Here is a 16,097-nt window from a genome sequence, read left to right as displayed (position 1 = left end):
CCTCTGGGAGCCTGGCGGAGGACGAGCAGGGCTGAGCAGAGCTCCACGTGGGTGCCTGGGCGCTGCCCTCAGAGCACATGCGGGCCTCTGTGCAGAAGGGCCCAGGAGGGGACAGGCTACTGAAGAGACTTTTGGCCTTATTTTTTGGGTGCGCTTCTGCATTTTCTGTTGGTTTTTCTATGGTGATCACGTATCACTCGTGTCTATAAAGTAAACAATACAACTCTAATAGAAAGAGGGGCTGCTGTAGGGCCTGCGGAGACACAGCCAAGAGGCAAGAGGCCCCAAGTGAAAGGAATGAGTGAGGAGTCCGGGGTTTCATAGCAGCTATGTCTCCTACTGATAGCACCCCGTAGTCCCCCAAGGTGGGGAGTGGGGCAGGAGAGAGGTAGGCCCACTCGGGCCACAGGAGGGCTGGGACCAGCCCTGCCCCACACCCTCCCTGCTGGGAGCCGCAGACAGGCCCCCAGGGCAGTGCATCAGGCCACAGCTGCAGAGACCTGCCTCCCCTGCAGCAGGCGCCTCCCCTGATGGAAGAATCAGGAATGGGTTGGGTTGGGTTGGGTGGAAGTGGCGCCCCAGGGCAGGTGAGCTGAAAGAGGTGAAAGAGACCGGCACTGCAGGGTTATCGATTAGCACAGGGGGGCAGACGGACCAGGGGCCTCAGGAGGGGCTGCCAGCAGCACCCAGGACACATGAATACCACCCCCACACATACACACCATACGTAGTTACAGAAACACACACATGCACAAACACAGCGCACAGAGACACGCAGACACATGCACACAAGATGCAGTCACAGACACACCGCAGACACGCAGACACACCCACTGCAGGCACCAGCAGACCCTGACACGCGCCACAGACTCACTCCTCCACCAACCAGAGAAACAAAAGTTTTGCGGAAAAGTGTGCGATGATCACTTCCACTCTATGCTGATCCCTTTAATCTTTGTTGCTTTTTAAAAACGTGGGTCATAATCCGTTAAATTGGTTTCCTTCCTCACAGTGGACCAGAAGCACTCGGAGAAGGACTGCGGGTTTGAAGGCAGATGCTGGTGGGGACCTGGCCAGGTGGATGGGCGGGAAGGGGTGAGAGTGGGCTGCGGGGGATTCATTTCTGACCCTGCAGAAATAGAAGCAGGGTCTCTACCTGGGAGGGAGGAGTCTGGGAAGGTTCTACGGGGCGGCAGCGGGACCCGCGACGGAAGGAGCTCTGCTGGGCCGGGGCCTGGGGACAGGGGCACCTGGGGCGGAGCCGGCCCTCGCACGGCCCTCCCGTCTAGTGTTCCTCCGAGCAGCCGGGGCAGACCCGGCAGCGGCGCCGGCGCAACGAGCACACGTGGGGGGCTTTGCGGGGCGGAAGGTGCCGGCCTCTTCCTCCATCCCGTCCCCACCTCCCGGGGAACCTGCTTTTTCAAATCGCCGCCTTCCCGCTGCCCCACCGGACTCCCGGCCTGAGGTCGTAGCCCAACGGGCCTCGGTGGTCCCCTTCCCGCCTAATCCTTGGCTTCCTCCCCGGGCAGCCCCCTCCGGCCCGGCCCTCGGTCTCAGCCTCCCGCAGCTCCCTCCGGGCGGGGCAGTGGGGCGGGGCGCGTTCCCGTCCGCCCTCGCTGTCCCCGCCGCCCCCGGGTCCCTGCCCGTCCCCCTCTCCCTTCCCCGGGCCAGGGCCAGGCCCTGGCCGGGTGCCCGTCGCTCCGCCCTCCGCCCGTCCCCGCCCCGTCCCCGCCCCGCGCCCGCCCCCGGCCGGGTCTCCGGCGGCGGCTACCGGAGCGCGGAGGTCCGAGCGGGCGCACCGCGGCGGAGGAGGCGGCATCCCGCGGCGCGGACGGTCCTGCGGGGAGCACATGGCGCCGAGGTGCGGCCGCGGGGGCTGCGGGGGGCGGGGGCGCGGGAGGCGGCGGGGCCCTGACCCGAGCCTGTTGCCCGCAGGTGGTCCCTGCTGTGGCCGCGGCGGCGGCGCCTCCTGGACGTGCTCGCGCCCCTAGTCCTGCTGCTCGGGGTCCGCGCGGCCTCCGCGGAGCCAGGTAAGACCCGGCCGGGGCGCGCAGGTTTGCGCTGGTGCCGTCCGCCTCGCCGCCTCCGTGGGGTCCCCGGCCCGGCTCCCTCCCCGCGCCGGCCGCTGTCGGCTGCAGCCCCGGCCCTGCCCACGCGCGCGGGGGGCGGCGGGAGCGGAGGAGACGGGCCGGGGCGGGGGGGCCGGAGTCCCGCCCATTCATTCTCCCCCGCGCGCCGCGGGTCCGGGCCGGGCAGGGGAGTCCCGGGCGGTGACCGGACTCCAGCGGCCCGCGGGGACTCGGGGCGCGGGGGGGCGAGGGCTACGGGGTATCCGGAGACGCGGGAGCAGCAGCCGGGGTCGCCGTCGTGGTCTCGCCCCTCGAGGCGCGGGGTCCCGGGACTGAGCGCGGGCGGAGCTGGTGGGTCGGCCCGAAGGCTGCGGAGCGCGGGGCGCCATCTCCGCGTTTCCAACCTGTTGCGGCGCAGCCGCGCGGGCTCCCGGCTCCAGGCTCCTCGCCCGGAGCCGGGCATTGTCCCCGCCACCCGCCGCGGTGTCGGGTTGCGCGCGGTCCCCTCTGATGCCCCCGGGCGCGGGGTGCTGCGCTGCCGGAGAACAATGCTCGGGACCCGCCGCTCCCCGGCCTCGGGCTTCCCTGCACGGCGCTGCCCGGCTCTCGTGGGACCTTCCTGCCGCCAACACAGGGCCGGGTCTCCACCTCGCTGCTGGCCCGGGTCCTCCCGCCTCCCTGCGAGCCCAGCAGAGGCCCGGGGGGGGGGTACGCGGACCCCAGGGGAGCCCCCACAAGGGGCCTGGGTTCGTCATAGCGAATAGAATCCCCCCGGGGGTCCACGCAGCTAGCCCTTGCCTCTGACCCCACACCTGCTGGCTCCCGCGGGTGAAGAGGCAGGAAGCGGGGGAGGGAGGGAGGTCATCTTGATTCTCCTGGTAATTTGTTTTATTGTTTCCAATCGACTTAGTCACCAGGTTAAATGCAACGCAGACCTTTCTAAAAAGTAGCTACCCTGTAAGTAGAGGCGCTAAAAACACCTGTTGGTTGAGTAGCAGACAATTCCCCACTTACTGTGCCAACTGTAGGGGTGAAACCTTGGCGGAGAGCTGCTGTGAGCTCACGTGGCGTCATCCCGGCGCTGCCCAGGGTCACTCGGGCCATTAATCACCGCAGAGCTGCCCGCTGAGCCGGGCCGCCAGCGCCCACAGGGCCCAGACCAGGGCGGACAAAGGAGAGGAAAGAGCTGGGGCCCAAGCCCTCAGCTTATGAAACGTTATCAAGGAAGTGATGTAAAAGGTGATGGGTTTTTTTGCCTTGGAATAGAAAAAATAACTGTTAGGTGAGCTTTGGTGAGATGCAATCTTGAGCTCTAAGAGTAAGGTGTTAGTCAGTGCAGACCTCGGGGAGGGGCGGGAAGTTAGGGTTCACCAAAGGCTCTGGCCCAGGCCTGCCCCAGCCTCCAGCCTCTGGGACAGGAAGCCCCTTGGAGGTGTCTGATGGAATGTGGAAGGCAGTGTCCTGGAGGTGGAAGCGGAAGAGGCCCAGTGGGGCCTGGATGCTGCCCACGTGCCCCTCCCCCGGCCCACAGAGCACTCAGGCTCCAGTCCCTGCAGGACCAAGTCTCCGTGAAGTGGGAAAACAGTCGCCCCCTTAAGGGGTTATTGGAGAAAAGCTAAGGAGCCTGAAATGCTGACTCAGCAAGGGCTTGATTTATTGTTGGAACTCTTAACTATCATCCTTGAGAATCGAAGGCCTGAGGCCCAGTTTGCTGATTTGCACATTTTTTTCTGACCAAAATGATGCATGTTTCCATGTCTCTGTGCTACACTTGACCCCTAGAAAGTCCTTTGCTTTTTTGTGTAGGGATTGGTTGCTGTGATTCTGAGACTCCCAAATGGTGTTTGTGCATTTCCCTGTAAGTCAGGAGCCTGGGAGCTCGGCAGTCACGTGGCCACTTGATGCCACCCAGCTGTGAGAGGTGCCGTAGTAGGTGGTCACTTGGCCGCCCGGTGCCACCCAGCTGTGAGAGGTGCCGTAGTAGGTGGTCACTTGGCCGCCCGGTGCCACCCAGCTGTGAGAGGTGCCACAGTCTTCCCTTCGGTTTCTCCTCTGGTGGCTTCATGTGTGCGAATCGGCTGTGGTCCCCGTGCTGATGCCCACGGCCACTCCAGGAGCCTGGTCTCCCGAGCTGCCGTGTCTCTGAGCCTCTCCTACACTCCACGGCTGCACCAAGCTTTCCCCTCATGCCCTGCAGCCCCCAGAAGACACGAGTCCTGCCCCTGCTGGCCACAGGACTTCCTCCTGGCTGGTGGTCCGCACGGAGCCTAGCGGAGTTGGTACAGGGCAGGGTCCCTGCGCCTCTCTCCCCGTTCCCTCTGAAGCCCTGCAGGGATTGAGCTTCAGTGGCCCAGGCTCCATGGGTGTGGCTCACCCTGGACCACACGGGCGCCCAGCTAACGAGAAGACCCTCCTGTCAATGGCGGTCTTGTTCCTAGGCTCACCCACTGGGGAGTCTTCAGGATTCAGATGCAGGGACTTTGGAAGATAGTTTTGAATTTCAGCAAAACTTGTTTTTCAGGGTACTCCTGTTTTCCTGTAAATGAAAGCAGAGCAGGGGAAGTCTCTGCGGGAAAACCTACAAGGAGCAAAGTGCCCAGCTTGAGTGCAGGCGCCAGACACTGGAGGCCAGTCCAGGAGAGCCCCAGCTCACCCGCTGCTGCTCCATGTAAAAGTGCAAGGCACACACGTCCGTGGGGAGGCACAGGTGTGCACACAGGTGCGCAGTCCCACACGAGTGCAGGGGCACACCTGTGTCCATGCAAACACACACAAATGTGCACACGTGTGCACACACATGCCCCCTGAAGATGTGTGATTCTTTCGTCATCACGCTGCAGGCACACACTCTTTCTCCCCCAGAGTGCCTCGTTCTGGCTTCGCCTGGATTGCAGAAAAGGCTGGGTTCTCTGGGCCCTGGGAGTGCCTGGGGGTCCTGTGGTATGATCAACAGCAACCCACCCTGGGAGCAGCTCCTGACTCGGGGGATGGACAGTAAGGCTGGGCTGGGCTGGGGTAGAAGCCGCAGCCTGCAGGCAGCCCAGGGAGAGAGGCCCCCACAACGCCCTCCCCACCCCCACTCACTGTGTGAGGGCAGGGAACATGCAGGCAGCCCAGAGAGAGGGGCCCCCACAACGCCCTCCCCACCCCCACCCGCTGTGCTGGGGGAGGAGTGCCTGCTTCTGCTCAGGAAGGAGACCCTCCTGTCTGGCTGTGGAGCATTTGTTGGAGACCCGGGCCCACCCTAGAACTCTGTGGGTGAAGCTCAGGGGTGGAAGAACCTCACAGCTATGGGGGATGGGATGGGATGGCACTCGGACCCTCCAGCCAGTCTCTCCCTCTCTCTGCCCGAGGCCAGCTGGGGAGGGGGTGCTGGCCAAGGGGGCCTTTGTGCCCAGGACTGGTTCCCCACCAGTGCTCACAGGTCAGGTGCAGAGGCTGGCAGGCACAAAGCTGGCTGGGGCTGTGTTTGCAGGGGCTGGCCTTGGCCCCCACCCCACCCCTGGCATGGGGCACTGGCCTGTGCAGAGAAGGGGCCACCCCATTGCCTACCAGGGCCAGTCAGAGAACAAAACGACAGGCCTGGCTGGGCCCAGCCCCGCTGTGAGACTCAGCAGCTGGTCAGTGCTGGACGGCACAGGGCCTGAGATAGCTGTTCCGTCACGTGCTGTGCAGGACGGAGGCGGGACCCTGGGAAATTGAAATACGTGCTGGGTGCCCTTACGTGATGATGACACTTGGTACATTCTGAAACACTATGGCCCATGAAGATCCTGAAAGCACCTGGGGGCACTGTGGGGTGCTGCGCAGCCTCTGGGCTCTGCCTCCTGGGTGCTCCTCTCATCTGAGTCCTCCCAGCTCTGGTGTTTAGGGTCTGGGGCCCTTTTCAAGGCTCAGGCACCTGCCCAGAATGACCGGGCTGCTGAGCCCTGCTTCCTGGGAGCCTTGCCAGGGCCAGCGCTGGGTGGTCACAGGACAGGACCCGTCCAAGGCAGCAGTGCCAGGCAGGTGAGGCCCCATCACCTGGTGCCTGAGCACAGACCCTGTGCCATGGCCGGCAGCCCTCACCGGCCTCACTGCCTTGGTTCCCCATCCTTACCCTGGGGTAGGAGTGGCTGCTGCTTCCAGGGGTTCTGTGAGTGGCTAATGGCAATTGTGTAAAAGCCACACACCACACACTGCATCTTTTTTTTTTTGAGATGGAATCTTGCTCTATAGCCCAGGCTGGAGTGCAGTGGCACGATCTCCGCTCATTGCAACCTCCGCCTCCGGGGTCCCGGTTCAAGCAGTTCTACCTCAGCCTCCCAAATAGCTGATATTAAGGCATGAGCCACCATGCCCAGTTAATTTCTGTATTTTTAGTACGGACGGGGTTTCACCATGTTAGCCAGGCTGGTCTTGAACTCCTGACCTCGTGATCCACCCTCTTCGGCCTCCCAGAGTGCTGGGATTAGAGGTGTGAGCCACCATGCCTGGCCCGCACCACATCTTTGCTGCAGACCATGTGTCATTCGAGGGGACAGGCAGCCCAGGCAGCGAGCTGATCTGCGTTGTACCCCGCGCTGCCCAGTGCCACAGAAGATGGGGGAGCCACGCTCACCGCCCCTGGCGGTAACGTGTCAGATGGCAGGTTTGGGCCTCTGCAGAAGGGCTGTCAGGAGGGGCTTTTGATCACGGTTACACTGAGTCAGACTGAACGTGGAAGCTGCAGGGAAGCGTCTGCGCCCAGTGCCTGCAGGAGCACGCCTTCCCTCCGCTGTCCCTCTGGCACAGGCAAGCCCGGGCACGGCTGTTCTGGCTTCTTCCACAAGAGCTGTAGAAAGGGGAACTATTCGCAAGCCCCTGCGTCTTTCTGGGATTTCCTGCCGGCACACGGGGTTACCCCTTGCCACCGGGAGGCCATCCCCTGTGGGCCCTCCCTCCCCACTGGGCCTTGTGACGGGCAGGGGAGGGCAGGCACCAGCCCCAGGCTGGGTGGCAGTTTGCCTCTCACCCCGACGGCTTCCGGAAGGCCAGCAGGCCCTGCGAGTGGGCATGTGCTGGGGCTGGGCACTGGCTCTGGGGTCAGGGCTGACCCCTGAGGGGAGTGTCCGTGGACCAACACTGGACCGGAGCCACAGGCTGGAAGGCCACGGGAACGGCAGGAGGAGCGAGCGTGCTGGGTCGCGGTGACAGAGGCTGCAGCCCCAGCCGTTTGTCTTTGGCTCATTTGTTTTTGGTCTGAAGCCCTCGCTTCTGCATTTTCTCACCGTTCCATCACGTGGCTTCAGCAGGCGCTGTAGTTAGCCTGCCTCTTTGAGACGGCATCGAGTTTCAGCAGCGAAGACTCCTCTCTCTGCAGAGAACCTGCCAGCACGGCCGCTCTGGGGGCAGGACAGGCCTGCCTGTTTTGGGGTGATGTGAACTGATGGGGGAGCTGTGCTGGACTAGGCTTCTGGGCCTCAGGGGCTGAGACCAAGAGAGACATCCCTTCCACGTTTCCACTTAGACAACGGGAGACTTCGTTTGGGGAGGAATCACTCGATACACGCAGATGCCGCTGCTGGGACGTCTGGCCTCTCTGTGGCAGGGAGGGGCATGAGAGAGGGCGGTAGCATCTTAGGATCTCCGTGGGCCCGCGGCAAAGTCCCAGCACTGCCGCCGCCAGTGCGGGGTATTATCCGGGGCAGGACACCATCTGCAGTGGCTCTGCCTCCGTCGCTGTCAGGTGACCTCATGGGACCAGTGTCTGTGACCTCTTCTATGGTGGAGCTAAGAGGCCAGCAGTGCAGGGGCTGGCATTAGCGGGGAACCTCAGAGCCCAGGCGGTGGGCTGATGGGCGGTGAGGCCCCCGCCAGGTGCTGGGGAGAGCCCAGCCATGGTTCTTGGTCCACTTGGCCTTTGATTCTTTCTTCCTGTGTGCATTTTTGGGCACTTTCTGTGGGCAAGAGGCTGTGCCTGCCCGAGAGGCTTGAAGGAAACGCCAGAGTGAGTCTCGGTGGCCCAGAGTCTGGAGTGCGGGGGCTGTGAGTGAGCAGGGACAGGGGACAGCACGCCCTCATCTCCGACGCAGGGACGGGGGACAGCGCGCCCTCATCTCCGACTCAGGGATGGGGGACAGCGCGCCCTCATCTCCGACGCAGGGACGGGGGACAGCGCGCCCTCATCTCCGACTCAGGGACGGGGGACAGCACGCCCTCATCTCCGACGCAGGGACGGGGGACAGCGCGCCCTCATCTCCGACTCAGGGACGGGGGACAGCGCGTCCTCATCTCCAGCGCAGGGACGGGGGACAGCGCGCCCTCATCTCCGACGCAGGGACGGGGGACAGCGCGCCCTCATCTCCGACGCAGGGACGGGGGACAGCGCGCCCTCATCTCCGACGCAGGGACGGGGGACAGCGCGCCCTCATCTCCAGCGCAGGCCGGGGCTTCGTTCACTCACAGCTCTTATCTTGGTTGCCCTCCCAGCCAGTCAGGCTGAGTGTGGGCGCTGTGGTCCAGGACCCGCCGGGGGTTGGGGGGGCTTGTCCCTTCCCGATGGGTGACATTCGTGCACACGCTTTTAAGAAACTTTGCTAATTTGCTTGATGGAAAATATCATTTCAGGGTTCTGTGAGTCCCCATCGCCGTGCAGGGAAGTTTTCATGCACTAAGTGGCCGCCATGTTTCCTGGGGACTCGGAGTTCGCCATGTGGGGAACATTTTCACGCACTAGGGGCCGTCATTTTTCTCTGGCAACATGGAGTTTTCCGTGTGGGGGACATTTTCATGCCCCAAGGGACTGCCGTGTTTCTCTGGGAACATGGAGTTTGCTGTGGGGGGAATATTGTCACGCACTAAGGGCCACTGTGTTTCTCTGGGGACGTGGAGTTCGCCATGTGGGGGACGTCTTCACACACCGAGGTGCATGCAGGTGGGAGCAGCACGTGCGGCTGACGGGCACGCAGGGGCCTGCGAGGCGCCGCTCTGGTGCGGGGTGGCCAAGCCAGGGTGAGGTTTGCTCAAATTCCAAAATCCAGGGGTGCAGTGGGTGGCGCGGGCAGGCCCTGGACAGGAAAGTGCTGGTAGCTTAGCTAATCAGACCTCGACTGTGGGCCTGGGGCTCACACCTTGCCTGGCCTTCAGAGAGGTGCGAGCTCTGCTTTTGGAGAGTGAGGCAAAGGCACAGAACCCGCTCCTGGGAAGCGCTGTCCAGCCCCGTGCCTGGCGCTGCGGTCCAGGGGAGAACCCATGCCGGGTGGGGCCCTGGGTGGTGCTCCTGCAGCCAGGCGGGCATGGCATGCTGAGGGTTTTCATAAAGAAAAGCTCGCCAGGTGCCTGCCAAGCAGGCCCTCAGCCCCGGGGGTGCCTGCCAGTGGCCGGGCGAGCGTGAGCCCCGCTTATCCAGAACACCGCCTGGGCCCTCGGCTATCTGGAATGCCTCGCCGGGCCTTCCCGTTATCCAGAACACACAGGCAGAGTCCTTCCGTTCTCCGACTGCGGCTGGTGTTTAAATGAATTCCTGGGTGGTCCCTGGAGCAGCACTTGCCCGGTCACTTGTCTGACGGCAGAGGCGGCTCCTCGCTGAGCCTGCGGACACTCGCCGTCGGTCCTCACCTGCTCTGCACGGGCCGCCCCGAGCACCTCCAGACCTCACTGTGTCCACAGCCCTCCTCCTTGGCTCACGTCTCTTCCTGGGGTCTCAAGGAAGCAGCATGTCCTCAGGGGCCTCTCAGCCACCTCCAAGGCTGCCTCTGCCTCAGCATCAGTTTCCCGGGTCCCTCCCACCCTGACCCCCTGTGCCTGCGGCCCTGCCAGGCGTGATGACCAACACATGTCCCCTAGAGGAGGGGACGAACCCCCCTGGACGGCTTGCAGGCAGGAAATGGAGAAGTAGCCCCTTCACGGGGCAGACGGTGCTGTGGTCCTCACGGCTTCGGTCTGGGGTCATCGGGCGCTGCAGGTCCGCTCTTCCCAGTCTTCAGTAAAGGATGGAAGAGAGGACCGGGGTCCCCATCATCAGTGGCAGGTCAGGGACACCATGGTGCTGAGCAGAGGTTGGCCAGCCCTGGTCAGAGGCTCTGGGGCTGAGCCCTGACACTTGAAACTGTGTGTAGTGACAGGTGATGCCATGTGTGGTGACATGATGCTGTGTGTAGTGACACATGATCTCGTGTGTAGTGACACGTGATGTCATGTGTGGTGACACATTCTTGTGTGTTGTGACACACGATGTGTGTGGTGACATGTGATGCTGTGTGTGGTGACACATGATCTTGTGACATGATGCCATGTGTGGTGACACATGATGTCATGTGTGGTGACACAATCGTGTGTTGTGACACGATGTGTGTGGTGACGTGATGCTGTGTGGTGACACATGATCTTGTGTGTAGTGACATGCTGTGTGTGATGACATGATGCCGTGTGTGGTGACGTGATGCCATGTGTGGTTACACACTATCTTGTGTGTAGTGACACACGATGCTGTGTGTGGTGACGTGATGCTGTGTGTGGTGACACATCATCTTGTGTGTAGTGACATGCAATGCCGTGTGTGGTGACGTGATGCCGTGTGTGGTGACGGGATCCCATATGTGGTGATGTGCCATGCTGCGTGGTGACGCGCTTGCAGGATCGCTGAGGCCAGGCTGGCTCAGAAGGCTCAGGTCTGGCTCCCTGGGGCCACTGGGTGCTCCCTGAGACCACCCATCTCTGTTTGGGCCCTGGGGTGGGAGCTGGGCTGCAAAGTGGCCTGGACTTTATTTCCCTCCGGGCACAGTGTTTCTCTTAGCAGATTTATTGGTGTTTGGGGTGTTTCGGTGAATGCCAGGAAGCCTGGCTGGTGCTGAAGGACCCTCTCAAAGCTGTGAGTGGGCACCATGCTTAGCGGAGGGCCTGCGGCCACTTGGTTGCATTGTGACATTTTCACAATTTTTAAAGTTTTATTTTAAAAAATGACTCAAGTTCAACAGGAGCTTTATTCAATATCTGAGACCCCAGCCACTACAGCACTGCCTGGAATGAAGAGTAGAGTGCCCCTAGAACCCAGCTCCCAGCTCTCCCTCCCCGGACCCCACTCCTGGGCGTCTCCTCACAGCCTTGTGCTGTTTCCCCCACGCTGAGGCCACGTCCCTACTCTGTGGCCTGGTGGACCCAGGCTCTGTGGCCTGATGGACGTAGGCTGTTTTCACTCGAAACAGGAATTTGTTTATATCATTTTATGGTCACAAATAATAAAAATCAGCTTCTAGGCAACAATGAAGTTGAGCATAGACACTAGGACCAGACCAGCCACGTGCCCCGGGAGCCATGGGTGGGCTGAGGGTGACCCTCAGGACCCTGCATTCTCCCTGGGTGTGTGGCAGCCCTGCAGGACAGGAGCGTCAGGGCCAGCTTCCTCTGTGTCTCCTGGCAGAGGCCAGGGCCGGCCTCCTCCACGTCTCCTGGCAGAGGCGTTGCTGTCGAAGCTGGCTCTGGGCACAGCTGGTTGCACCTGGCAGCCCTCCACGCCTGTTGGGTGTGTTTTGCAGTCCCTAGGCCCAACCTCTAGGGACTTTTGCACCAGCCTGGCAGGACGGGCAGCTGGGAGTTAACGGGCCATTGTGAGGATGCTGTGATCTCAGAGCTGTGTCATTGCTGATGGAAGAGGTGACGTCCCCTCCACAGAAAGCGCCTTTGTGCATGACCCTGGCCCGTCCCCATGCAGCCCTGTGCAGGTCGTGAGGGGTCCTCTCCTTCTCCCGGAGTCCCCTCGGGGCACCGAGAACAGCCCCCTCTTTCATCCCTGCTATCAGCTCGTGACACAGGACGGTCTGGGTCCTAGTTGTATCTAAAGAGCCAGGGGAAAGGTCACGCTGTCCAGACATTAATCCTGCACGTGGCATTTCTCCCTGGGCCTGTATCCTGGCAACAGGAGGGTGGGTTAGGCCCAGCCCCTCCCCTCCTCAGAACCTTCTGGGGCTGGAGGTGCGGCGAGGGCGGGGAAGGCGGCCTGGAGAAGGCGGTGCCCTCGGGCTGGGCCTGGAGTGGGCAGCCGTGTGGGCTCCACGGGAGGAGAAACCACGGCTCCCGGCTGTGCTGGGGTGGGGCGAGCAGTGGCAGGGAATGCCGGGGAGCCTTGCCGGAAGCTGTGCATGGCCAAGCACAGGCACCTCCTCTGCCTCTCCAGGCCTGACGCCGTCTTCCCTGGTCACGGATTCCTGCCTCTCCCAGGAGCGCTCCAGGGCAGTCTGTGCCATTCAGCCTTGTCCGCCCTGAGCCGGGAGACTCTGGCCACCCCCACTCCACCCAACCCTGCCTGGAGCTCCTGCCCTGGTTCCTGGCCGGCACTGGGTCAGCTGGGGCCTACCTGTGCCGCTCCATACTCCCCGGGCTCCTTGAGGACAGACAGGCAGGCGGACGGGCACTGGAGGGAAGGGGCCTTGGCCGGACGGTTTTGCCTCCTGCCCCCACCCCAGCCTTCTGTGGCTTACGTTGCTCACTGCTGCAGTGCTCCTCTCGTGCCCGCAGGCCTGGAAGGCGTGGAGCTAGTCGGGTGGCCTGCGGGTTGCCAGGAAGGGAGCTCATGCCGTTTGGAGGTTGGCGAGGGACCTGCCGTGCCTGCCTTGCACAGAGCCACATGTGGACCACTGAGTGGAGAGCGCCTTTCGACCCCTCCACACCTGCGGCTCAGGGCCCTGTGACAGGACCTAGCCCGGGTCCCCCAGGGCCAGCCGCACCTCCAGAATTCCTAGGACAGTGACCATGACCTGTGTCATACGTGTGACCTCTCAGCTTGCGACCCTCCATTCCTGGCGGTGGTGTGGTGGCATCTTCACCCCGTTCCATGCTAACACATTCACATGGACACACGCTCAGGCTGATATGCACACATGGATCGCACATACACACATGTAGCCTCTCACACAGCTCTCACACAGGCTCACATACACAGGCTAATACGCACACACGGCTACATACATACACACATGCAGGCTCTCTCACACACAGCTCACACACAGGCTCACACACACAAGCTGATATGTACATACGGCTCACACATATACACATGCAGGCTCTCACACACAGCTCACACAGCTCACACACACAGGCTGTCACACACACACAGCTCACCCACAGCCTGACACAGGCTGTCACACACGGTTCACACACAGGCTCTCACACACACAGGCTCACATACAGGCTGTCACACACGGCTCATACATGCAGACTCTCACACAGGTTCACATACATGGCTTGTACACATGCAGGCACACACAGGCTCACACACACAGGTTCACACAGGCTCACAGACAGGTTCACATACATGGCTCATACATGTGGGCTCACACACACGCAGGCACACAGGCTGTCACATACACGGGCACCTTTGGCACACAAACACGGCTCACACACACATGGGCTCACACACACGGGCTCACAGGCTCTCACACACATGCATGCTCGTATGCACACAGGTTTACATAAACGGCTCACACATGGGCTCACAAATGCAGGCACACAGAGGCTTATATACACACACAGATTCACATGTTCACACAGGTTTATGTACACTGCTCACACACATAGGCTCACACAGGCTCACTGTGAGGTTTAATCTCAGCAAAGTCTGAGCACGTTGACTTGGCTCAGGGACCCTGGCACGGCCCTTGCTGTCTGCTGAGGGGCAGGAGAGCTGCTGGGCTTGCTGGGCAGGCATTTGGAGTGCTACGGCGGGGCCTGGCCTGTGAGCACTGAGGGGTCTCACCTCGTCCTGTGGTGTTTGAAGGGGTGGGAGGCTGCACGAACAGAAAAGATGGCAGAAGCCGGGAGCTGGGCGTTCGTGTGGGCTTACCTGACGCGCCTTGCAGCGTGGCAGAACCCAGGCAGGGCAGCAAGAAGCACACGTGAGTCACTGAGCTGTGCGGGTCTCACGGCACAGTGGGTGGCACGAGCTCTCCCAGCCATTTGTCGGTGAAAAACGGGGCCTCTACCCAGCACTCTGCCAAGGAAAGGGGAGGTGGTGACAGCCCCAGGTTAGGCCACTGGGTGGGGTGGGGCTGTGGGCCCTCCTGGGTGGAGGGGCCTGTTCTGCGGGAGATCACCTGGTGGGTGGTTTCAGGAGTGTTGAAGTGGTTTTTTTTTTTTTTTTTGGTGAATCTTGCGCTGTTGCCCAGGCTGGAGTGTGGTAGCACGATCTCGGCTCACTGCAACCTCTGCTTCCCCAGTTCAAGCGATTCTCCTGCCTCAACCTCCCCAGTAGCTGGGATTACAGGCATGTGCCACTACACCTGGCTAATTTTTTTTTAGTAGAGATGGGGTTTCACCATGTTGGTCAGGCTGGTCTCGAACTCCTGACCTTGGGTGGTCTGCACTCCTCGGCCTCCCAAAGTGCTGGGATTACAGGTGTGAGCCGCCGCGCTGGCTGAAGTGGTTTAAAGTCCCCATTTTTGACACCTTCTCCTCCATAGGGCAGCTCCAGCTTGGAAATGGTGTCCTGGAGCTTGGGGGCGTTGGAAACCGTGGCGTACCTTCCGTGGTGACGTGCTTCCTGAGGGTCAGCTGGTCCAGTTCCTCAGCATTGGCCAGTCCCTGAGTGAGCGCTGGCCGGCTGCCCTCGCTGCACTGGGCACAGTCCCTGAGCTTCCCCGCCTCCTTTCCCTGCTGCCGTGGTGAGTGGTTTGCAGAGGGAAAGGTGTGGAGCCCACAGGCGCCTCTGGCAGCAGAGGCAAAGCTGTGTCCGCACACAGAGGGGCGCCCGCCTCCCGCGGGCCCGGCTCTGAGGGTCGTGTCAGGGCACCTGGACCCTGGCCTTTCTTGAGTCTCAGCCTCCTCGGGGTCAGCCCAGGCTGTCACACCCCAACCTGAGTTTCTATAGCACCTGGGGGCTCATGCATTCAGTTAATGCTGAATTGGGTACCTCAGGCCCGAGTGAAACATTAACGGAGGCAGCCGGCCGGAGCTCTGGGCATTCGGAGGATGGGGTGGTTTTCTCCCTGTGCTGTCCACGGCGGGGGAGGCAGTTCCATCCTGCACGCCCCGTGGTTCTGAGGTGGAGGCCTTAGCTGCCCGACTCGGACTCTCTCGGACCAGGGTTCTACAGTGTCCTGGGGGCAGAGGCCGGGCACACTCAGCTCCTCGCCCAGGGCCCTCCTGTTGGGCATTTGTATTTGGAATCCGAGGCTGTGGGAGCAGCCGCCTCCCAGTGAGTTCCACCTCTCAGACACGGGCCCGTCTTGGCAGCAGGCCCTGCAGACGGAGCCGGGCCGGTGCTGGGCAGGGCTGCTGGGCCCTGGTGGAAACCATCCCTGCGGAGGGGCCTGGGCGCTGGTGCTGGGAGAGGGCAAGGAGTGGGGGACTTCAGGAGCCCCCGTGGCAGGACCCCAGCAGGCCGCCCCAGCTCCTGCAGCGCCTGGCCCGTCATCCACCATGGCACGGGGGCACCTTCTCGGGTGGAGGTGGCAGCTGTCACGGCAATTCAGGAGCAGACCCCGGCTTCCTGAGCCTCTGCGGTGGGCCCTGGTGGTCCTGGCATGGCACAAGCGTGCTCAGGGCTCTGCTGGGGAGCGAAGGAGGCCCTCTGCAGGTGGAGAGACAGGTGGGGAGGCATGGTTGCAGGTCACCACGCCCAGAGCACGACTCTGCCTCGGGTTAGCTGTGGGTCTCCGGGCGAGGGTCCAAGCATAGTTTCCGGGATAAGGACGCCTACCCCAAGATGCCCCACGAAGGATGACCCCCCTGCCACAGGGCGGCCATGTCTGAGCCTATGAGGAGGCACCTCCCACGGTGCCAAGGTGCTCCCCGAGGCCCCTGCGCCCCCTGCACCTGTGCAGCATTTTCGAGAACTCAGCCGGTGGAGCCATCAAGGCACAGCCTCCACTCCCTGCTTGGAGTTGTAGCCTGACCCTGGACCAGAGCTCGGGGCCGGGTCCTGGTGGCTTCCACCCTGCAGTTTGGAAGCTCCTGAAAACCTGCTCCCTTCCAGGGCAGCCCTTGGCTCCCCCGGCCCTCCCTCGGTGCTGGGTGTGCAGTGCTGTGGGGACCCTGCCAGGCTCGTGGCACAGCCCCTTTCTCTCCCGCCTGTTG

At 62.2% G+C, this 16,097-nt stretch overlaps 1 protein-coding gene across 1 annotated transcript in view; it reads left to right on the top strand.

The window, feature by feature from the left end:
* The first annotated feature begins 1,740 nt into the window (after positions 1–1,740).
* COL18A1 (collagen type XVIII alpha 1 chain) overlaps positions 1,741–16,097 on the top strand; it is a 97,214-nt gene continuing 82,857 nt past the window's right edge. The window contains exons 1-2 of the mRNA XM_074389433.1: positions 1,741–1,861; positions 1,936–2,030. Coding sequence (XP_074245534.1) covers positions 1,851–1,861; positions 1,936–2,030 — 106 coding nt within the window. The 5' untranslated portion in view covers positions 1,741–1,850. The remainder of the gene's footprint in view (positions 1,862–1,935; positions 2,031–16,097) is intronic.

This window comes from Saimiri boliviensis, chromosome 18 (assembly GCF_048565385.1).
Source record: "Saimiri boliviensis isolate mSaiBol1 chromosome 18, mSaiBol1.pri, whole genome shotgun sequence".
In the NCBI taxonomy this organism is placed as follows: Eukaryota; Metazoa; Chordata; class Mammalia; order Primates; family Cebidae; genus Saimiri; species Saimiri boliviensis.
This window is presented reverse-complemented; position numbering and strand designations above follow the sequence as displayed.